Source organism: Giraffa tippelskirchi, chromosome 2, assembly GCF_054371585.1.
Source record: "Giraffa tippelskirchi isolate mGirTip1 chromosome 2, T2T-mGirTip1v1.2.pri, whole genome shotgun sequence".
Classification (NCBI taxonomy): domain Eukaryota; kingdom Metazoa; phylum Chordata; class Mammalia; order Artiodactyla; family Giraffidae; genus Giraffa; species Giraffa tippelskirchi.
The window spans coordinates 152,888,466-152,910,570 of record NC_137276.1 but is presented as its reverse complement, the minus strand read 5'-3'; the positions used below and the strand labels follow the sequence as shown (position 1 = coordinate 152,910,570).

General features: G+C 56.5%; 1 protein-coding gene across 3 annotated transcripts; it reads right to left on the bottom strand.

Annotated features, from left to right (window-relative positions):
• Nucleotides 1-325: 325 nt before the first annotated feature.
• Nucleotides 326-20,447, bottom strand: EPHB3 (EPH receptor B3). Of its 3 annotated transcripts, none has more exons than XM_081535273.1 (16): nucleotides 19,866-20,447; nucleotides 10,913-10,977; nucleotides 9,098-9,770; nucleotides 6,406-6,561; nucleotides 5,283-5,624; nucleotides 4,994-5,118; nucleotides 4,675-4,834; nucleotides 4,483-4,591; nucleotides 4,079-4,131; nucleotides 2,604-2,726; nucleotides 2,243-2,490; nucleotides 1,568-1,783; nucleotides 1,307-1,456; nucleotides 1,022-1,215; nucleotides 776-931; nucleotides 326-672 (listed from the first exon to the last, which is right to left on the bottom strand). In XM_081535273.1, exons 1-16 carry the CDS (start codon nucleotides 19,975-19,977, stop codon nucleotides 564-566), a joined length of 2,991 nt encoding a protein of 996 aa, XP_081391399.1. In that variant the 5' UTR covers nucleotides 19,978-20,447; the 3' UTR covers nucleotides 326-563. The 3 variants fall into 3 exon arrangements, with proteins under 3 accessions (XP_081391399.1, XP_081391409.1, XP_081391417.1); XM_081535283.1 differs by having other exon boundaries at nucleotides 4,684-4,834; XM_081535291.1 differs by lacking the exon at nucleotides 19,866-20,447 and adding an exon at nucleotides 11,090-11,180.
• Nucleotides 20,448-22,105: the final 1,658 nt, after the last annotated feature.

The window sequence follows — 22,105 nt, the reverse complement described above, 5'->3', positions numbered from 1 at the left end:
CTGCTTGCCCTTTTATGACAGCACCAAGGGCGGGGGTGGGGCAGGGCCCTCAGCCCCCAGAACAAGTCCCTGTGCAAACTGGAGGTGCCAGCTGGCTTCCGGTGGGGGGCTTATGTTTCCCCATTCCCAGGGTTCCCTCCTCCAGTTCCTGAGGGAGGGACTGCTCTCTGCCTACCTGGGGGGCCAGACCCCTGCCAGGGCTGGGCCCTGGAACCCAGGCTTATTCCCCACCTGACCATGCCAGGACCTCCAGCACTGACGAACAGCCAAGTCTGAGGTGGTGGGGATCCCCCCACCGGCGAGCAGGAAGGCCTGGGCCCCGAGGGGCTGGGGAGGGGTCGTCAACCCCCTCCTAATCCATCTTCAATATGAAGAGGTTTGGGGCACACTTCCTGGGGAGGGAGCACAGGCCTGGAGGAGAAGTCCCAGCTTGGGCCTTTCCCAATCTTCCATCTTCTGGGCCACAGCCTAAGGCTGGGCATCCAAAAGTCCAAAAGTCCAGTCTGCTGGTTGGAGTTCCTGCACAGTCCTTGGTGGGGCACGCACCCAGTGGGAGTCGGGTGTCAGACCTGCACAGGCAGCGTCTGGTTCATCTGCAGCCGCATGTCCTGGATACTGCTGAGGATCTTCTTCTGGTGGCCCGCCAAGGTGACCCCGATCCGGAGCAGGTCTCTGCAGAGGGGCCAAGGGCAGCGTCAGTGCCTCCCCTCCTGCCCACCACTCGGGCCCAGCTCAGAGCCCCCAGCCCGGCCCTCCAAATGTGAGGCACACTCACTCTGCAGTCATCTGGGCCACCAGGTCAAAGGATGCAAACCCCGCGCTGACAAAGCTCTCCTTGTACCGCCCCATCTTGATGGCGTCCAGCCAGTCACCAACTGTTGTGAAGGTCGTGTAGTCAGGGACTGTGCGGTCCAGGAGGGGTTGTGACATGCTGTGGAAAGAAGAGGGGACCTGATGAGTCCTGATGTCAGGGGAAGCAGGGTAGGGCTGCTGGCTCGGGAGCAGAGGCTGAGGTACTGACCCAGACTGGGCACTGGCGATGACCTTAAGGCTGGCAGCATTACGAATGAGCTTGTCCAAGGTGTTGACGATCTGGGAGAATTTGGGCCTGAGGTTCCGGTCTCGCACCCAGCAGTCTAGCATGAGCTGGTGCAGTGCTGTGGGGCAGTCCATGGGTGGGGGCAGCCGGTAATCCTGCTCCACAGCATTGATGACCTGAGCCAAGAGCCGGGAACCCTGGAGTGAGCCACCACTAGGCTCCCCAGCAGCTCCCACCCACCCAAGCACTCTGGCAGGTTCGACTCACATCCTGGTTGCTCATGTCCCAGTAGGGTCGCTCGCCGTAGCTCATGACCTCCCACATGACGATGCCATAGCTCCAGACGTCACTAGCAGAGGTGAACTTCCGATAGGCTATGGCCTCTGGGGCGGTCCAGCGGATGGGGATCTTCCCGCCCTGGTGAGGGGGGCACACGCCCTTCACCCTATGTCTCGGGGCTGGTCCCCAGCCCCGAGCCCCTGCCTGGTCGGCCCCACCCCCAGTCTCCCTCCCAGCTGCTTCCTGTACCAGGGAGCTGGTGTAGGTGGGATCAGAGGGGTCATCCTCCAAGAAGCGGGAGAGGCCGAAGTCTGAGACTTTGCAGACCAGGTTGCTGTTGACGAGGATGTTGCGGGCAGCCAGGTCGCGGTGCACGTAGTTCATCTCGGACAAATACTTCATGCCAGCAGCAATGCCCCGCAACATGCCCACCAGCTGGATGACTGTGAACTGTCCATCGTTTAGCTGGAGATAATGAGGAAGCTCAGGAGGCAGCCCATCCCCTCCTGCCCGGTCCTGGGTCTGCTCAAGACCTGCCTGCCTGCCTGCCCACCTTCAAGACCATGCCTCATCTACCCCTCTGACCACATCCACTGTGCCCTGAGAGTAAGGAGCTGCCCTCCTGTGTGGCCCGCATCTGTATATATCACCCAATTAACCCCTGTAAGGACCCAAAGAGCTCTTCCACTTTCATTTTACAACCAAGGCAGCTGAGACTCAGAGAGGTTAAGTAAAGCCTGAGGTCACACAGGCAGCAGGGGGCAGAGTAAGGATTGAGAACTCTGGTCTTCCTGGCTCTGAAGGTCCAGCTCTCTCCCTGCACTGTGCCGCCTCAGCAAATACTTGGAATAGTGTCTGTCTGACTTGTGGGAGCGGGTGGTTTACCCAACCTAGCTCTCTCAGGGAGTGGAAGGGGGCTCTTACCCGCAGGAAGGAGTCCAGGGCGCAGTTCTCCATGAACTCGGTGAGGATCATGACTGGCCGACTCTTGGTGACCACGCCCTCCAGCCGGATTATGTTGGGGTGGTCAAACTGACCCATGATGGAGGCCTCGCTGAGGAAGTCCCGTCGCTGCCTCTCCGTGTAACCCACCTTCAGGGTCTTGATGGCCACAAACACCTCCCGACGGCCAGGCTGTTTCAGCCGACCCCGGCATACTTCTCCAAACTCCCCTGCAGAGCACAGGGCACAGGCACTAAGCTATTTCTGTACCTAACTGGCCTCCGCCCTCCCCCAGGGGTAACCGTCAGCCTCTCCTCCCCACTGTGTGCCCCAACAGACTCACCAGCTCCAATCACCTCCTCAATCTTGACGCAGGACACATCAATCTCCTTAGCAAACTCCCGCACAGCCTCATTAGGGTCTTCATAGGTAAAGGGGTCGATATAAACCTTCATTCCAGGAGCAACTAGAGGAAGAAAAGGTGGGCATAAGAGGGAGCCAAATCCTTGGGCTGAGGACAGTGAGGAAACTCTGCCACCCAGATCCTGCCCCAGTCTTCCTCCCTATCCCCCGCCTCCATAGGAGCACATTCCCAATCTCCCTGCTAAGCCTGCTCTGTATTCCTTTCTGATGAAGCTAGAGCTCCCCTGTCCCCAACCCACCACTGTCCCCTTGGTGAGAACTAGCAACCATAAAGGCTGCTGCTGCTGCTGCTGCTAAGTCGCTTCAGTCGTGTCCGACTCTGTGCGACCCCATAGCCGGCAGCCCACCAGGCTCCGCCGTCCCTGGGATTCTCCAGGCAAGAATACTGGAGTGGGTTGCCATTTCCTTCTCCAGTGCATGAAAGGGAGAAGTGAAAGTGAAGTCGCTCAGTCGTGTCCGACTCCTAGCGACCCCGTGGACTGAAGCCCGCCAGGCTCCCTCATCCATGGGATTCCCCAGGCAAAAGAGTACTGGAGTGGGGTGCCATCGCCTTCTCCCCCATAAAGGCTAGACAACTAGTATTCTTCTCCTTCTTTCTCCCTCATCTCTCACAACGTCAAAGCCTGTTTCAGACCCATCCCTCCCTTCATTCCCTCTGCCCCTGACCTTGCCAGGCCGTCAACACCTGACTACTGCAATAGCCGCCCAGCTGGGCTCTCTGCCTCTGGACTTTTCTCACCTATCTAGCCCGCATACCTGTCTCCTACAACAATACTTTCATTGTATTGCTCCCCAGCTTGAGAGCCTTTCAGATTACCTATGGCGTAGTCAAGTCCAAACTCCTCTGCCTGCCTTTCACGACCCTCCAAGGACTGGCCGCAACTACCCAGCCTGGTTTCCCAGCAGCTGTCAAACCAGTCTTCTCACTGCCCCCACAGTTGGGCACTCTCTCCACCCCACCCACTACCTTCCAGAGGCTCCTCTAGCCCAGAATGCTCCCCCTTCCACCTCTCTAAACCCCACTTATCTCACCTGGCTCAGCTCAGCCCAAGGCTACCTCCTCCAGGAAGCCTTCCTCTCTTCTGAACTCTCACTGCCCTCTGTAGCAGGAACCCCAGACTTAACACTGAATTGTTCTCTCATTGTTTCCTGTGTGTAGGTATGTTGTCTTTCTCACAAGACTAACTATCCCTGAGGACAGGGGTCACATCTCACTCATCTCTGGGGCTAGCAGGAGTGAGGGAGGGGCTCAGGAAATGGCACTTAATTGGAAGCAGGACGGGGCAGCCAGGGGAGGAGTTAAAGGAATGAAGTCCCAGCCAGGGAAGAGGGTATCCCTAAGCCCTGCAGGGACCAAGGAAGCTTTGGGAGGTGGGAATGAGGAGACAGACTCACTGTATTGCTGCAGCTTCTCCGTATACTCCGAATCAGAGCTGTGTCGCTGCTTCCTAGGGGGAAGGGGAGAGGGAAGGCCTGAGACAAGTCCAAGCTCCCTCCGTTCAGGGAACTCTTGGGCTCATAGCAGGGGCAGAGTGCACAGGGGACGACCCAGTGCCTGGTCCCATAGTCAGTGGTTACAGCTGCCTCTGGGTCTGTGGGCAAGGGGCTCAGTGGACTTGATCCCTGAGGGAATTTGGGGAACAGGGAGGGGACAGAATGAAGACATGGGTTTGGATTGGAAAGGGCCTCTCCGGCAATGACACCCTGGGCCTAGAAATGTGGGTGATGGTCACCTATATGCTGAGAGGGCTCAAGGGCACTAACGGAATGCTCCAGTGGGCTCCTGGGCCTATCAGTACCTGAGGCAGACGACAGCAATGACCACCACAGCCACTACGAAGACCAGCCCAGCCGTGGCTGAGCCCACGATGAGGGGGAGTTGCTCCTGGAGCTGCTGGGCACCGGAGCCTAGAGATGAGGGGGAGGCACAGGTGAGTGGAAGGGTGGCAAGCATGGGCGGGGCGGGGATGGGTGTGTGGGGGGGCATGTACCTCTCTCACTTGTGGTCTCAAACTCAGCTGGGTGGCTGTATTGCCCATAGCCAGCTACCGTGCGGGCACGGACCTGGACCACGTAGCGGGCGTCAGGCCGCAGCCCATCCAGCTGCACGGAGTTCTTCTGGCTGGTCACAGTGGAGGCGATGCCCTCACTCTGCAACACCAGGAGGACACTGAGTCTCAGTGGGTCCTAACGTCCCTCGGCCCCTGCCCACCCTCCTCAGTACCCAAAGCTTCGCTCCCAGGGGACCCCGACATTATCTGGGGTGATCTTCTTGCCCCAGGGCTTCCTCCTGCCCTGTGAGGCTCTGACCTTCTCAAAGTACTTCATCTCGTAATCCAGGATGACTCCGTTGGGCCGCTCTGGGGGTGCCCAGGACAGGGTCAGGCTGCTCCCGGAGCTGCTGTGTAGGCGTAGTGTCGGCACTTCGGAGGGGGCTAGGGAAGGGGTGGGCTTCAGCACGGGCTTCTCGGGCTCTGGCATCCTTCCCAAGGACCCAGTTCCCAGGGGCCCCCCGGTGGTCCATGGGCAGGCCCCAGACAACTCTGCTCTGGGTGGGGGAAGACGACCCAGGCCCTACCCTCCCATATGCCCTCCTCACCAGCCTGGTTGGTGGTGATATTCACAGCCGCATAGCGGGGGGGCAGAGGGCTCTTGCCCGAGACGCCGTTGACCGCCTGCACCTCGAAGGTGTAGCGTGTGTGGGCCAGCAGGTGGCTGATGTGCACCCGGCGCTCAGTCAGGCCCAGCTGCCGAGGCACAAACTCCACGTTGTCATCACAGCGTGAGCAGGTCATGGTCCCGGGGCCCCCGTGGCACTTCTTGCAGATGACATTGTAGAGGAGGTCGTCCCGGCCACCCAGGTCCCGGGGCTCACTCCACTCAAGGATCAGCGAGGTCTCGTTCACATTAGAGATCACACCCCGGGGCGGAGATGGCACCGCTGTGGGGAAGATGAGGGGGACAGCGGTGAGCTGAGGTCCCGGGACCACCCTCTGCCCAGAGCGCCTGCCTTCTCCAAGCTGCTTCCTATCTCTGCTTTTGCCTCTGCTTTCATATGCAGAATACCTTTCCTATGCCTCTTCACTGGGCACACCTATTTGGCCTTTAAGGTTCAACTTGAGAGGTCACCTCCTCTTGGAAACCTTCCTTGATTCATCCTCTCCCCATCCTCTGTACTCCTGTAACCATTCCTGGGCATCCCTCGGGGCTTGCATTTAGCACATTATACAGTTGTTATCTGTTTCTACATATGTTTCTCCCACCAGGTTGCAAGTTCCTAGGACAGTTGACTGCATTATTCCTGGTGCCTGGCAATGCCTGGCACCAAAGGCCAGAGCAGGGAGAAAGCAGAATAACAGGCTGCCCCAGGGATGTGAGGCCTCCTCTCTGGTTAGAGCTGAACCAAAAGAATAGCAGTCCTAGACAGAAGAAGCAGCAGTGAACTGGAGGGTCCTAGACAGTTCCTGATACCCAGCTAGGAGCTAGCAGATGCTTATTAAGTATTGGTGGAGGGCTAAGCCTTTCAGTTCACCTGGATTCTGGCTCAGGGGCTGGTCACTTCCTACCTGCGCCGTGTTGGGCACAACATCTAACCCCCACCCTGAGCCTCAGTGTCCCCATTTGGAAAGTGGAGGTATTCATAGAGACTGTTTAGGCATCCCCAGCCTGGCCTGCAGAGGGAAGGCCTGGAGTGGAGAACATGAGGAAGCGCCATCACTCACTGGTACAGGCACTGTCTGCGGAGTCGGAGTCTGCGCGGTAGAAGTTGTTATGGCAGGTGCAGATGCCAGCGGCTGGTGAAGTGGTGCGGCTATTGGGTGGACAGGGGAGGCAGGGCCCTTCTCCCTGCTTCGCCTTGTAGCTCCCGGGGGGACAGGCTGTGGGGGAGAAGAGGATGGACATCTCAGCTCTCTTCCCTGCAGATACAACCCTCCATACCTCCATGGGAATCTGGCCCTTCCCCAGCACAGGTCTTGGCCCCTTCACCTCCCAGACTGTGAGGGCCATGCTGGTATTGCCTAACTCTGGCTGCAGCTACAAAAGGTCCTTCTGCCTCATGGAAACCCCACGTCAGCGGATTCCTCCCTGCCCCTCCCCCGCCCCCACCCCTGGGGCCTCATGGAAGAAGACGTCAGCTCCATCACCTGGACAGCCTGGACTTGTCGAGGCAGGGAAGAGAGAGGGAGGAGGAGGAAGAGGAGGGGGATGGGAAGAGACCGCTAGCAGGCTGGCAGCACCCTCTACTCTACTGGGATGCCCCCACCCCTCCCTGAACTCAAGGACAATTACTCCTGAAGACCCTCAAGAACACCCCAGAACAACCAGCAGTGGGGATTCTGAGTTTCACAGCCCACCTCTCTCCCCGCCCACCAGGAACAGGGCAGCAGCTCCTTTCTGCCCTAGGGCAGGGGTGGGGGCTGAGAAGGGGTGAGAATAGGAGAGAAAGAAAGCAGGCAGGAAGGATGAGGTCACCTGGAGTTCAGAGGCCTCAAAGTGTCCACAAGGGGAACCCCAATCCCAAGAGGGAGCCCAGAGCTCGGTGTCTGAACACCTGGTCAGATCCTCTATCTGGACTTGGGTTTCTGGAGATCCCCTATATCTATGATGGCCATATGATTTATTACTCAAACTGGACTGTTTTGAGAGTGAAAGGGGTCACAAGTAATAATCACAATAGCTTGATGGGCGTAAACCAGGGCTGCCCTGGACACACTAACACATATGGTCACCCTGTCCATACACAACTGCTTTCTAGAAGGTTATCCTGAGTGTGGGATGCCCGGAGTTGGGGCTATGCCTTCTCTGGGGTTTAATCTCCCCTGACTAAGGTGATATTCCATCCAAGCTCTTTTGAGCCAGTGGGAGAGGGGGCAGGGGCCAGGCCAGCCTGGTTGCCATGGGAACCAGCATGCATTTCCTGCCAGGGACCTGCAGAGTGTTAGCCCCTCTTCAGGCTGTCAGGCTCATCACCCCCCACCCCTTTCTCCACTTAGGAGAAGGAAGTCTGGGGGCAGGTTCCCATAGTGAAGTGGAGAGGCGCCGGGCAAGGCACTGTTCACCTTCCCATGACAGCACAGACATGAGGCCTCACAGCCAGGTTGGGCCACCAGCCCCCCACACCGAGGGCTGTGCTAAGAGCCGGCTCCCACCCTTTGGCGCTTCAGGCTGCAATAGCCAGGATGGCAGATAAGGCCCTCAGCACCTTGACACGCATGGAACTGCAGCTGAATGAGGCTGTGGTCTCGGTGCCCACATTCCTCACCATGAGGCCTGGAGAGCAGAACTGCTCTGAGCCTCCTTATTGGCTAAACAGAAGAGGTAACTGGAATCTACCATACAAGATTGTGGTGAGGCTCAGATGAGAGAACCTCTTGTGAACGGGGGTTATAGCTGGAAAGTCTAGTACACTGTGAGGTCTTATGAGTCTTGGCAAGCCACCAGAAACAGGCCCCCAACCTCCTTGTTGTATGCCTGCGTGTGCGTGTACTCAGTCGCTCAATCGTATCTGACTCTTTGCGACCCCATGGACTGTAGCCCACCAGGCTCCTCTGTCCATGGGATTTCCCCAGCAAGAATACTGGAGTGAGTTGCCATTTCCAGGGGATCTTGCCAACCCAGGGATCGAACCCACATCTTCTGCATTGGCAGATGGATTCTTTACTACTGCACCACCTGGGAAGCCTGCTCTTGTGTATTAATCAAGGACAAAACAATCCCTGTCCCCTGCATCCCAGGACTCCTGAAGGTCACAGCAAACACTTCCATGGTGCTCTGCTTCCCCGTGTGCTGGGTACTGTTCCAAGGGCGCCCATGCAATGACTCAGTTCAGCCCCATCACAGCTCCATGAAGGAATCAACACTAATGTCCCCATTTTGCACATAATAAGGAAACCAGGGTTCAAGAGTTCAGTGACTTGCCCAAGGTCTTGCAGGTGGTAAGTGGCAGAGTCAGAACTCAGGATTTCAGAGACTGGGCCTCTGATCTCTGTACTATAAATGTAGCCTCTTAAGATGCAGACAAGACCCCCAGGTTAAAGTGCCAAGCGTGAGGTGCCTGGAGCTCCAAGGCCCACCTAATATTTCCGGGTGACACATACACTTGGGCCTGGACAAGCGGGCATCTCTGCCGGCCTCACGAGGCTCTGAGCACGTCCTCCAGACACCTCTTTGTCAAGGATTCTCCATGGTTTCCTTCCTCTCTCTTTAGTCTCATTATTTCTCTTATGATCCTGGTGTCTCTCCTCATTTTCTCTCATCTCCCTTCTTGTACAACATTTTTGGCACCTGATACCCCTCTTCCCTTTCCTCCCTTTGCCCCAGATCTGGCATGTAGGAAGCAGTAGGTAGGGGGCAGTGGGCGGCAGTGGCCCAGGCCTGTCTTTCCTCCCCTCCCCCAGGCCAGTCCTCACTCACGGCGGCACTGGGACTCCTTGGCGGCTGGCTCATGGCCGGTGGCACAGGTACAGGCGCCCACAGGCACCATCCACTCCCCGTCACCGTTGCAGTAGAGCTTGAGGGGCACGGACACCTCCACGGCATTGGCGATGCAGGTGCCAGGGGCAATGACCAGTGAGGTGGGCTCAGCCCCAGTGAGGGTCTCAGGGAAGAGCGCAAAGCCTGCGGTGGTGGATGCACACTTTTTGTAGAATGCGCGCACGGAGATGAGCGACATGCAGGCACCCTGGTCCTGGAAGGCCAAGTAGAAGCCGGCCTTGGAGAGCGGCCCAAAGCTGCGCACCTTGGTGTTGACACGGCCGGCATCAAGCCGGGAGAAGCTCTCATCGGGTGCAATGGTGTCCACCTTCACGTAGGGGTTTTCCATCCAGAAGGGGGAGGAGGCTGAGGCCACGTCACTGTCAGCCTCATAGTAGAAGAGGTTGAAGGTCTCCTTGCAGGAGCCAGGGATGTTGGGAATGCTATTGCAGTCCCGCACAGTGAACTTGAGCTCCACGTAGACCCGCTGCACATCTCGCCGCCAGATGAACCCTGTGCGAAGCCAGTTGTTCTGGCTGGACTCCCGCACGTTACAAACCTGGTATGTGCGGATGGGGTTCATGGCTTCGTCATAGCCACTCACCTCTTCCCACTGTGCAGGTGAAAAAGACAAACAGTGAGACCAGCATTTTCCGGGTGCTTATCACAAGCCCAGATCTGTTATATTTACTTCACAGAGACGCTTCCATGGTGCAGTGGTTGAGCATATAGACTAGTGGGTTCCAATCTCAGTTCTCTGTTTGCTGTGTGACTATAGGTAAGTCACTTAACCTCCCTGGCCTCCATTTCCCCATCTGGAACATGGTAAGAATAAAGATATCTAAGGAATAAATGACTTTAACTGAATAAAGCACTTAGAATGGGGCACCTGATATGTACTATGTAAGTATCAGCTATATTACTTATTATGTTTATGCTTCAGTTTCATTGTCTATAAAATGGGACTGATGGAAAGTAAATGAGGCTGCGAGGAATTAAATAAGTCTAATAAATGTAATAGGTTTGCACCAATGCCTGATAAAGATAGAGCAAGCATTCAATAAACACTGATTACCACTATTACCATCACATTCAACCTTCACAGTTCCTTAAGAAGATACATCTGTTGCTCCCACTCCAAAGAAGAGGAAGCCAAGACTCACAAAGGCAGGGACTTGCCCAAGGTCACAGAATCAGGTCTGGTGACTCGAGGGTCTGTAATGTCACCCAAACCCAGTGTTCCAGAACTTAGTACAGTTGTGAAGGCCATCAAGGGAGATCAGTTAGAACACTTTAGAGATGTCAAGGACTATAGGAATGTAACATTCAAGAAATGGAGGCCCAGAAAGGTAAACTGTCTTGCTCAAAGTCACAGTAAGTCAGAGATCTGGAACCAAAGCTTCCTTGTTCCCAAGCCAGTGCTCTTCCCAAGGACCCAGGAAGGAGGGAGATGACAGACATGCAAAGGGCTGTCAGGTAGAAAGGGATGGGAATAGGCTGAAGACAGGCTGAGGGGTGGGCAGAGGGAGAATGGCACAAAGATGGTGTGTATATGGGAGGAGGGACAGACGCAGGCTGAAGGGTCAGAGAGAAAACATTTTCAGAGATGGACCAGCAGGCAAGTAGGAAGGTGACAGGTGCAGACGATGCGGATGCCATAGGTGGGGAAGCTGGCAAGTAGGGGACAGAGGCAGCCCTGCTGAGGCAAAGGGGCTAATTGGCAACCAACACTCGGAAGAAATGGAGAGGTCTTACCCCACTTTCTGGATGAGAGGTCCATGCCAACTCAGATGTCACCCATTTTGTATCCATGAGGGTCTCTGCGGGAGCAACAAGAGAAAAAAAGGTCAGGGGCCAAGCTTAGGATAAGGAGAAAGAGGAGGTTGCCCAGGAAAGTCCAGGATGCCAGACATCAATTCCCACCAGGTACACCTCACACCACTCCCAGAGATGTCACAGCCTCAAAGATGTCTTGTTGGGCCAGCTGGGAGTGGGTGTTAGTTGCTGACCCCAGGTCTGGATTAATGAGGCAGGAGCCAGGGCCGGTTCACACACCTACAATCTCTGCTAATCTCCACACAAAGGGGCTGGCAGGGCCTTTATCCTGGAACAAAGGGCCGTGTGCTCCAGACCCTGTTGCTCAGGCCTCCCCTGACTCCATTCCCATCACAAAGGCGCAGCCCCACACATGCCCAGGGGAATGGGAGAACAGTCGCAGGCCAGAGCCCACACCCACACAGCCTCCTACACAACCACCTCTGGTGGACAGGACAGGAATGCTCTTTGAGAATGGGGTGAGGACCACCAAGACCCAGGCCAGCTCTTCTACGGCTAGTTCAGTTGTTCCTGCAATCCTTGGATAAAAGTACTGTTGGTGTATCCCTTTTACAGATGAGAAAACTGATGCCTGGATACAGTATGTGAAAAAAGTGAAAGTGTTAGTCGCTCAGTTGTGCCTGACTCTGCTATCCCACAGACTGTAGCCCACCTGGCTCCTCTGTCCATGGGATTCTCCAAGCAAGAATGCTGGAGTGGGTAGCCATTCCCTTCTCCAGGTGTTCTTCCCAACCCAGGGATCAAACTCAGGTCTCCTGCATAGCAGGCTGATTCTATACTGTCTAAGCCACCAGGGAAGCCCAAGTACAACATATATAGGACCTAAGGTAAAACTGCTAGAATTTGAGGTGAAAAGTGTCTCAAGTTCAAGTCAGACTCTACAACCAATCTCTTAACCAGGGTACTGTGACTGCAATATGCCCTTCTGTAAAGGGGAGACAAAGAAAGCCTGGAAAGCTCCTGTGTATACTTTGTCTCAACCAAGCTGTCACCTCTTCCAAGAAGCCTACCCTGAACCCCAACTCGATGTTAGATGCCTGCCTCTGTGTATCCAGGGCCAAGGGCTTTGTTGTAGCACCAATCCCATTCTAAGCTTCGGGTTTTTTGTCTGTTTCCTTTTGCTTGGCCATAGAATGGGTCTATTAATGCTTCTGACATAAACTTGCTCCCCTAGGAACTGGATCTGGGTTCTGGCTTAATAACTCTCCTCTCTGACAGTGTAACCCCAACATTAGACCTAGGAGTGGGAAAGTGCTCCTGAGTCTTTTCTCATAGCCTGGAAGACAGCCAGTGGTTCTCCCCTCAACTCCAAGCTGGAATGGGGCAGGATTGCCCCAGAATTCCTGGGGGGCCTCTACATCAACAGTGGGGGCAGGCTGGAGGTGCTTGGAGAAGGGAAAGACCCAAACCCTACAGACTCCCGGCTTGTGGTCTTCACCAGTTTCCTGCAGTCTGGGTCTGAGCTGGGGATGGTGGACGAGGCTGCTGTGGGCCCAGGCCCTCACGTGAGGCAAAGGGGGCAGCCAGCAGCAGCCATTCACTTGGGAAGCGAGGCTCCCTCCTCTTTCCTGCAGCAGCAGCTGGTCCCTGGAGGGCTGGGCTGAGGGGTGAGACATCCCAGCTTCGTCGTCGGTGGCCTGACAGGCCCCTCTGGCAGACAGACAGACAGACATCGACGTTCGGCGCGGGGGTGGAGGGGTCGGAGAGAGAAGAGGGGGTGGGCAGAAGCAGGGGCCCAGAGACAGGCTGGGAGGGAGACCGGCGGGGCTCGGGGCGGGGCGGGCGGATGGTGGGCGGCACCCGAGCTGGAGGGATGTGCCGGGCGGCGGGCTAGGACCAGACAGCCAGGATGGCCGGCGGCGGACTACAAAAGACAGCGAGATGGAGAGACAAGGAGGCCCAAGGAGACAGACACGGAGAGGGAGTTGCCAAGCAGCCTCTTCCCCAGCCAGCAGCCCGCAGTGCTGCCGTCCCTGGGAGCCGCGAGCCAAGTGTACCCCCTCCCCCCAGCCAGTCCGCCTGCTGGTCTGCCCGCTGCCCGCTGCCCGCCGCCCGCCACCGAGCCGGCCAGGGCTCCCACCGTTCCCTCGCGCTGCCTGCCTCCTCCCTCTCCCTCACTTCCTTCTGCTCAGCCTGTGCCAAACCCATCTGGAACTGTTTAAACCCAAATATTCAGCCCCCTCCCCCCTCCAAGCCAGATTCCTCCACAGTTTAAAACAAGCCCGGCGCTGGCTCTGAGAGGCGGGAGGGAGGGGGCGCTGGGGAGGCGGGCAGGAGGGGAGGCTCTTCATTTCTGTTTAATTTCTGGGGAGCGAGAGAGGGAGGGGGCGGGGGGGATCGGCCCTTGGCCATCGCTCAGCCTTGGCCATCGCTCAATCTCGGCACATTTTTCCCATTAATGAGGAGAGGACTTAGATTTCGAGTCATGTGTGCCTGAGGAAGGGCTCGGTCACCCTGGTGGGGAGGGGCTTGCTCTCTGGGGGAGGGGAAGGGCCTACTCCCTTCTGCCGAGTGAGACCCTGAGGAGCCGGCGTCCCAGCCTCAGGAAGAACGTGCTGGCGGGGTGGTGAATCTGTCTGCGGTGTTGAGGGGGAGAGACCCACCCCTCCAGAGCCCACCTTTCCTATGTGTGGGGTGTGTGTGTGTGTGTAAGTACACACTTGCTGGGGTAAAGGATACAGGTACAGGGGAGAAGGACAAAAGAGGAATGAAGGAGCAGTCTCCAACTCCCCAGCTGCCCACCTCACGCCCACCCCCTTCCGTCCCACCATGTGGCTGCTGGAGGGAAACCAGAGGGCGGTGGACACTTGCAGATACAGGTTCTGTTGGGCAGGGAACCCTACCACCACCCCCGCCCCGCCCCCTGCAAGAAAGCAGAGGAAGTGGCCACCGGGCCTTTCTGGAACTCTCTTGGACTGGAGCTTCAATGCTCAGAAGGAAAGCAGCACCTCTTTCAGGCTTCACGAGGCCAACGGGAATGGCCACGTGGCAGCAGCTGTGTGGCTCTCGCCTGCGCACACAGAGGCACACACTTCACCAAGTTCTCAGTGGCTGGGCTCCTTCCCACCACTGGGGCTAAAGAGCGACAAGTCCCACATATGGTGGACAAAAACACACAAAGCCACAGCCACCTGCACACACACACACGCTTTCACACACAGTCTGCCTTTCAGAGACACACGGATGCATCTGGTCCAAACAGATCAGTCTTCCTGAGACATCCATATACAATGAATCTTTCCTATACACAGATTCGGCATGCCTTAGGCAAAGACTCACTCTCACAGCCTTCATATGTGCGGATTTCCTGAGACATATGCATCCGTGAGGGCGCGTGCAGCCAACAGTGCATTCTCCCTACACACTCAGCCGCACGCTATTGCCAACCACACGTCACAGTCTTAAGTGTAGTCAAGTGCAAACACAAACACCAGTTTGCCTGTACAGACGCCATGACATGCTCTTACACAGTCATACACAACTAGCATCAGCTGCACACGCACAGATGCCCACTTGCACTGAAACATTCCACAGGAGCATGCGGACATAGTATACATATCAATATCTAGAGGTGGCATAAAGCCTCGGAGTTGCATTCTCGATGCACATGCCACACACACACACACATTCTGCAAGCCCGTTCTTTCTGTGAGGTGAGTTTTCAAGCGAAATGGAGAAGAGTTGGGAGAGGGCACTCTTCTGCTGAGAAAGCAGAGAGACTGGGACAGCCTTGACCAGAGGCACAGGGAAGGAACAAGCCTCAGACCAGCTTCCTGTGGTCCTGGCCCAGGCAGGAGCTGTCACAGGTCACGAGGCTAGGGGTGGGGCAGGGGCATGAAGATGCTTCTGGGTGTGGCAAGGTGCAGCCTCCCCAGGTATAGCCCTTGTCCAAGCAGCAGGCCACTTCCCTGCTAGCACAATGGTACCATCCCCAGCTCTGGGGCTGTGGTAGGGTGGAGGTGCCAGGATGAAGGCAGGTAGCCTCAGGAGCTTTGGGCAACACTTCCACGCATAAGTTGGGGGCCCAGGAGGAGAACATCATGGGCAACCAGCATGTGTCTGAGGGCCTCACTGGGCCATACTGGTGCGGGGTGGGAGCCTGGCACCTGCCCTAGTGAAGGGCCAGGGGCACATGACTTTATAGAGCTACTAGATCCCACAGCATCCCCAAGCCCCAAGTCACACAAAGCACCCCACCCTGTGAGCAGGTGTGCTGGTGAGACCCAGAGGATAAAAAAAATCTAGAGAACAGGAGCAAGAAACAACCAGCCCAAACTCCAGATCACGCGCGGACTGTGAGGTGGCAGGAAAGGTCACGCTCCTGGACTGGGCCAACAGACTGTGCAGGGGCAGGAGGACAGAGGCACAGGGTCTGAGCAAGAAGGCACACCCTGGGACCCTGCCTGCAAAGAGAGGGGAAGACTCCTCCAGAGATGGTCCCCCTCTTCCGCCTGGGATCCCTACCTCAGCTAACCAACCTGAGCGATCTGTCCTGTCTTCTCCCCTCCTGCCCCTCCCCTGCGTCTCAGCGTGTGCACATGTGTGTACCAACCTGCACACCTAGGGTGGTCAGCCTGAGGAGGAAGGGATCTGAAGCAGACTCTGCCACAGGACCTGGGGGACCTCCTCTCCCTCCCCCTGCCACGGCCCAAAGGCCCTCAGGTCTGGGACGGAGGGGAGGGGAGCATCTCAGAACAGGGAACACATTTTGTTTTTCATTCTTCCCCTCAGATCACGGGGATTTATAATTAAATAAACCTGAGAGGGAGGAGAAGGCAGGAGGAAGCAAGGGGCAGGAGCCCAAATGCCTCAGTGCTCATCCATGGCCCCCACTCTGCAACGCAGGAGACAGACCAGGGTTCAATCCTTGGGTCGGGAAGATCCCCTGGAGAAGGGAATTGGTACCCACTCCAGTATTCTTGCCTGGAAAATTCCATGGACAGAGGAGCCTGGTGGGCTACAGCCCACGGGGTCACAAAGAGTCGGACATGACTAAAGCAACTAACACTAAGAGGACTAATGGCCCCCACCCTAGTCGTGGCCCTGCCGCCAGCCAGAAGGGTGATGCACAGCTCGCCTTTAAAGGCTTCCCTGGGATCCTGGCCACAGCCAGTCTGACCAGAAGTCTGAGGGCAGAGAGGCAACAGGAGACTGGGTGCCAGGGCCAGCCCTCCAGGCAGGGGGCCTCTCCCACCCCATCAGGTGCCCAGCTGTACCCAGTCTCCCTCCCCACCACCCCCAGCTGCCCAATCCCGACAAACCAGTTTGACTCAGCACAACAGGCAGGGCTACAATTTTCAAACTATGCAGGCCTGGTGATTCAGCCTCTTCATGCTGTTTAATTAGTGGAAGGCCGGGTGGCAGAGGCCTTGCCCATGGCAGCTTTGGGTTAGCTCGCTGCCGCTGAGGCCACAGTGGCGGCGGCGGCGGCAGTTCTGGTTAAAGGGAAGATGGTGACGGGTAAGCTGGTTCCCTCGAGTACCTGCCACTGTCCCTCGTCACAGCTCTGAGGTGCCAGCTCATGATAGACGGGTGAGGGGCACCAGAGGCCACTCAAACACATGGGAAAGCCACAGAAACCCCAGCCAACTGTCACTTTTCAGCTGCCACCTCCTCAGTGGTCACTGCCGCTGAGAAAGAGGTGGACTCACACACGCCCCTCTTCCCAGGGAGAGTCTTCCACTGCAGCGACAGGGCTTGTGCAGGAGAAGGCCGTCCAGCCCCCATCTCTTATATCTGGTAACTGTTTTTCTTTTCTCCAAAGGGTCTCTTCCCAGCAGGGACCTCCCCATCCTATCTGCGGTATAAGGACCCTGTGGTCTGGATATCCTTCTTCATCCCACGCCCCGTTCCTAGTCCGCTCACCTACTGGACTCCACTTCCTGGTTCATGTTCCCCAAGGGGAGAATCCTCTTGGCTTGGGGGACTGGGGAGTATTATCCGAAAGAAGAGTGAGCAACCATGTGGCCCTGTTTCCCCGTGACTGAGGGTAAATTCAAGGGCAATTTGTGTGCATGTTGGGGGCGGGGGAATCAATCGGAGGGCAAGGAAAGGTGTTTCTTTAACCAAGGAGGACAAGCAAGGACCCTGGCTCTATCCTCATGGAAAACTGAACTACTTGGAGGCAGAATCTTGGTGAACCCCATGTGTGAAGATGGAAGAGCAACTAGGTGCTAGGTGGCATCTAACCAATGAGACCATGAGGGAGAGCACACACAGCACAAGAACCTGGCCTAAATATAACGACCCCAGAGGCCAAGGGCAAACCAAATACTAGCAAAACCAAAGGCAAGGCTGGAGTAAAGGGGTGAGAGCCTCCACCCATAAACTTGGGGGTGCTGAAGAGATCTTCAGTGCTGGGTGTCCCACCCAGCCCTGCCCTCTGGCCTAGCCCAGGACCCCCAAATCTACCCATCCCCCATTCAATTTCCTGAATAAGGATGGGGTACAGGCAGGAGTCAAGGTCACGTCTCTTCCTACCCCATCCTTTCCCTCCCAAAGCTGGAGAGGAATGGAGGTTGGGGGAGAGGGGATAGCAACTTCCTCAGACCAACTTCTCCTCCCCCCATCATTGCTTCCTCCAAGCTCCCTCCTGCAGGGCAAGTGTACACACCAGTTTCACTTTCTGGTGCTCCCCAAGGAGCAGACCCTAGGGTAATAATAATAACAACAGTTAATCCTTGAATAACAATAGCTATGTGCTAAGCACTTGACACACATTAAGGATTCAATCTTCATAACAACCCCCAGGAGGTGGGTTCCACTACTATCCCCTGTGACAGTGAGGGAGAGCAGAAGAGTGGGTAGGGGAACCACCGGGCTAGGGTCAGCGCCTGAGGCATCATCTCTCTTCTCTCTTTCATTCTCACACTAACTGAAGACCCTAAGTTCTGATATATGGCAAATGTGAAGGAATTAATGAAAGCCACACTTGGGAGGCACTGCTACCTTCTTAGGAGCACCCCACACTGGCCTGGCCTCCCAGCTACCACCCACGCAGCCAGGGAAGAGCCCCAGACCCCACAGCTGAGGGAGGAGGGGGCAGAGTAGGGGCCACGGCCCCACTGCCCTCTCTTTCCTGGGCTGCTACAGCTCACCAGGCTTCTGCCTCCTGGTCTGCCCCTCACGTCCGTCCTGGGCCTGGAAACCCGGATGCCAGCTCCCAGCTAGGGCCTGCCCGCTAGGGTCTAAAGGGACCAGCAGATTATGAGGAGTGAAAAGGAGAAAAAAAGGAAGAGAAAGAGGAAGAAGGGACACAGGGAGGGAAAAAGGAAGGAAGGGGGTGAGCCTTTCCAGGTAGCTCTTGCTCATCTGACACAAACCACCCCCCTTTGCCCCACTCTCAGCATCAGCACCCACCGCACCCCACAACAAGGGCTTTGGGGCCTGGCACACACAGCCCCGTAAGCGCGTGTGCCGCTGTCGCCTCTCCTGGGCTAAGACAACCGACCTGAGAACTCCAGCAGGCTCACACCCTTGAGGCGATCAACAACAAAGCTCCACACTGGTTTCTCACGGCTGTGATCCTATCACACACATGTGGGTGAGTGTGCGCCAAGTGTGGGTGCGACCTCGGTGTGTCTGTCTGGATTTGCATGTGTCCACCCGTGTGAATCAGTCTGTCAGCACCAATGGGCTCAGAGATAAAAGACGATGGGGATTCAGAAGAATGTTTTTTTTTCTCCTGGAGAAAATCAGAAGATGCCTTTCTCTCCTAACTCTGTTCTTTTTTCTTTCCAACCTTCAGGTTTACCGACTGTGAACATGCGAACAAACCAAGTCACACAGAATTCATGTTTTTGTTCTTAAACTAAAAAAGTGACTAGATTGGTTAAAGATACCAAATAGAAGTACTTCCTGTCATCCCAGTTTCCCCCAGTCTGTGGTGTCCTTCCCTTCACATTTAGGAAGGTTTTTCTTCCCTCATTTAATGGCTCCAAAAATTTTAGAAAACTGTGTGTATCTGTCTGTCTGTCTATTGTTTGCCCGGTGTCAGCGCCTCTGTCCCCGCAGGCTTGTGTCAAGTGGATGTATGTGAGCTCTCCCACGGGGGCCAAAACCACTTAGGCTGTCCATCCAGGCACAATCCTATGGAAGTTGGAGCAACCCCCGCAGCAGCCCTCTCCGCAGGTTTCACACAACCCACGGAGAAGCCTGGCCTTTTCCACTGGGTAATGGGTAAGGCACCAGCTCCGGCTCTACCTGAGACAAACCCCACAATCTCAGGAGTTCGGTGGAGACCCCAGCACTGGGGGTGGGGGTCCTGCAAGAAGGCAGAGGGGGAGCGCCAGAGCAGTGTGCAACGGCAGTGCACACAGCACCTTGTGGGTAGTTGGCCCTCGGTAAACCGTCAACAATAACAGGCCCCCGCCTCTCCATCCCCGCAGGCATCCCCTGACAAAGCGGAGTGCACGCACTCACACTCTCTCGGTTAACTCCAAGGGGTTCCTCGCCAACGCGGCCCCTCAACCTGGGGAGCCCAGCAGCAGCCTCAGAGCCCCGGCCTTGCCTGGTGGGGGTCGCCCACACTTCCCTGCATCCAGGAGGTGCGGAGGGCCCCGTTCCTCTGTCCTAAGTGCCCGGCACTCCTACAGAAGCTCACCGCCGGGCCATGACTTTTCAGGGACGCTCACCCAGGTCGAGCTGCCTGCGATCCCACAACCGTCAGACGGCCGGCAGCTGGAGCCTACGAGGCAGCATCCAAGCCGTCCCCGCCAGCCCAGCTCCAGCCCCTGGAGAGGGTGCGGGTGGCCGAGCCTCCTCCGAAGTGCGCCTGGACCGCATCGGACCGACACCGCGGACTCTTCCCCGGCCCCCGCTCGGGCGACCCCGGACACCTTAACCCTTGGACCACTCCCGCGACGCCTCTCACCTTCCAGCGCCCGGCAGCCGGCGGGCAGCAGCAGGGGCAGCAGCAGCAAGGAAGAGAACAGCGGCATGAGCCCCGGCGGCGGCGGCGGCGGCGGCGGGCGGGCTCGGGCCATGGCCAGGGCTGGCTCCGGGAGCCGAGCCGGGCCGCGCCGGGCCGCGCCGGCGGGGCTGCGGGCACCCGCAGGAGGATCCGTTCGGTGGGCTTCAGAGAAGGCTCGCGCACGGTCCCAGGAGATCCAGGCAAGGAGAGGGTGCAATCCAGGCAGGCGGCTCCGGGACCCAGGCGGCTCCCTGAGCCGGGCGATCCTGGGGGATGCGGGCAGGTCGGTCCCGGGGGAATCTGGACGGACCGGTCCAGGAGGATCCCGGGCGCTTGGAAATCTCGGAGCCAGAGAACTCGGGGAGGCGGGCCGGGGCGAGAGAGAGCAAGTGGTGGTAGTTCGGTGTGCACAGTAATCCAGCGGTCTCCTGCGGGCCCGACTCGGATCTGAGACTCCGGGTGCGCGCGCCGTCCGGGGTCCGAGCTGGGTTCTTGCTGCGCCGCTCACGTACTCACTTCTGCTGTCCCCAGCGCTGGCGCGGCCGCTCTGGGCGAGAGGGGCGGGGCTGTCCGCCTGCCTGTCATCGCGGAGGCCCCGCCCCTAGCCACCCGCCGCCCACTCACAGACCGCCAGGCGCGCTGGTTCGGCCTCAACAGCACTCCGCCGGAGTTCAGTTGGCAGCGGTTCCATCACGCCCACCCTCAGGTTCTCTAAGGCCTGGGGTGGGCGGGGCCAAGGAAAAGATGAATTAGATTGGGCGGAGCGATACTGTCCATTAGAGGGAGAAACCCGCCTCCTGTCCCCCAGTGGTGATTAGTAACCGAACCTGAGTCCGAGGTGCCATTCGCGTAAAACGAGCCGGGGGCGCCCCCGTGTGGTCTGTGCGTGCATGAGGCCGCCCCCATGTGGCTGTCTTTACAGGCACGTCCAGACCCAACCTAATCGCGGCTTACGCACTACCAGGGGGGCGTCCTCCGCGACACATGCTGTGACCAGGACCTTCTCACTTGTTTATTCATTCATTCATTCATCTGTGTATTTCATCATTCTTTGAGCCAAAGACTGACTAGAGTTTTCTGGCGATACAGCAATGGATAAGACAGAGGTTTGTGTTCTCTTGGAGCTAACATAGCGGTGGAGGCAGGCATGAAGTCATCACCGCAGAGTGTAACAGTTATTATTATGGAGGAAGGACAGAGTTGCTGGAGCACATGTGAGAGGCATGGCTATGTCTGGCCCTGAGGAAATGACATTCAAGCCGAAATATGAAAGATGAATTGTAGGCGAAGAATATGTATTTGGGGACCAGGGAGGGCAGTTTCAAGCAAAGCAAACACAGGGGCAAGAGAAAGTGATATTCATTGGAGGAAATGGAAAGAAGTTCAGAGTATCTTAAATGTAGAGTTGGAGGCGGAGGGGAGCCAAAAGGAAGCTTGGGAGTAGGTGTGGGGAGCAGAGGAATTTTTTTTTTTGGGGGGATTCAGAAGGCCTTCCTAAGAGCTAGGGTCTGAAGCAGGGGCATTACTTTATCAGATTAACATGGCTTCTCTGGGAAGGAAGAATGAGAGGAGGCAAGGGTGGAATCAGGGAGGTCAGTGAGGAAGCTCTGCAGTGGTCAGGCAAAGGAAGATGGTGGCTTGGACCAGAGTGGTGTCTGTGGGGATGGAGAGAAGTGGGCAGTTCTAAGATGTTTTAGGACATAGAGCTCAGGGGAATTGTGACTGGGTGGTTGAGAAGCATGGGGTAGATAGAGACATTAAGAAGAATCCCCAGGTTTCTGAATTGGGCAAATAGACTCCTACCCCATTTGCTCAACAAACGTTTGCAAAGTGCAAAAAACACTCTGAAAAAAATCAGTCTAGTTTATTAAGATGTAGATGTTATTATATCCCCATTTTACAAACAAAACTGACATCTAGAAAGGCTTAATGACTTGCCCCAAGTCACAGTGCTCATAAGTAGCAGGGTGGGATTTGAATCCGAGTGTATAGCTCTTTTTTTTTTTTTTTAAGGATTGTATAGCTTTCAGACTCACTCATTCTACTTCATCAGACACCTTAGGATCACTTAGATGCCTGCTAAAAACTCAGAATTCTGAGCCACCCATCCACCTTGGATGTTGGGACTCAGAATTTCTGGGGGTATGGAGCCCAGGAATCTGCATTTCAGATAAGCATTCCAGATGATTCTGATGCATTCT

Excerpts from the sequence above, each read along its gene's own strand:
- EPHB3 (XM_081535273.1), bottom strand. The coding sequence starts at position 19,977 with ATGGCCCGAGCCCGCCCGCCGCCGCCGCCGCCGCCGCCGGGGCTCATG. Across the intron at positions 9,771-10,912 it reads CCTCTCATCCAGAAAGTGGG|TGGGAAGAGGTGAGTGGCTA; the intron begins GTAAGACCTCTC and ends TCACCTGCACAG. Across the intron at positions 2,727-4,078 it reads GGAGAAGCTGCAGCAATACA|TTGCTCCTGGAATGAAGGTT; the intron begins GTGAGTCTGTCT and ends TTCTTCCTCTAG.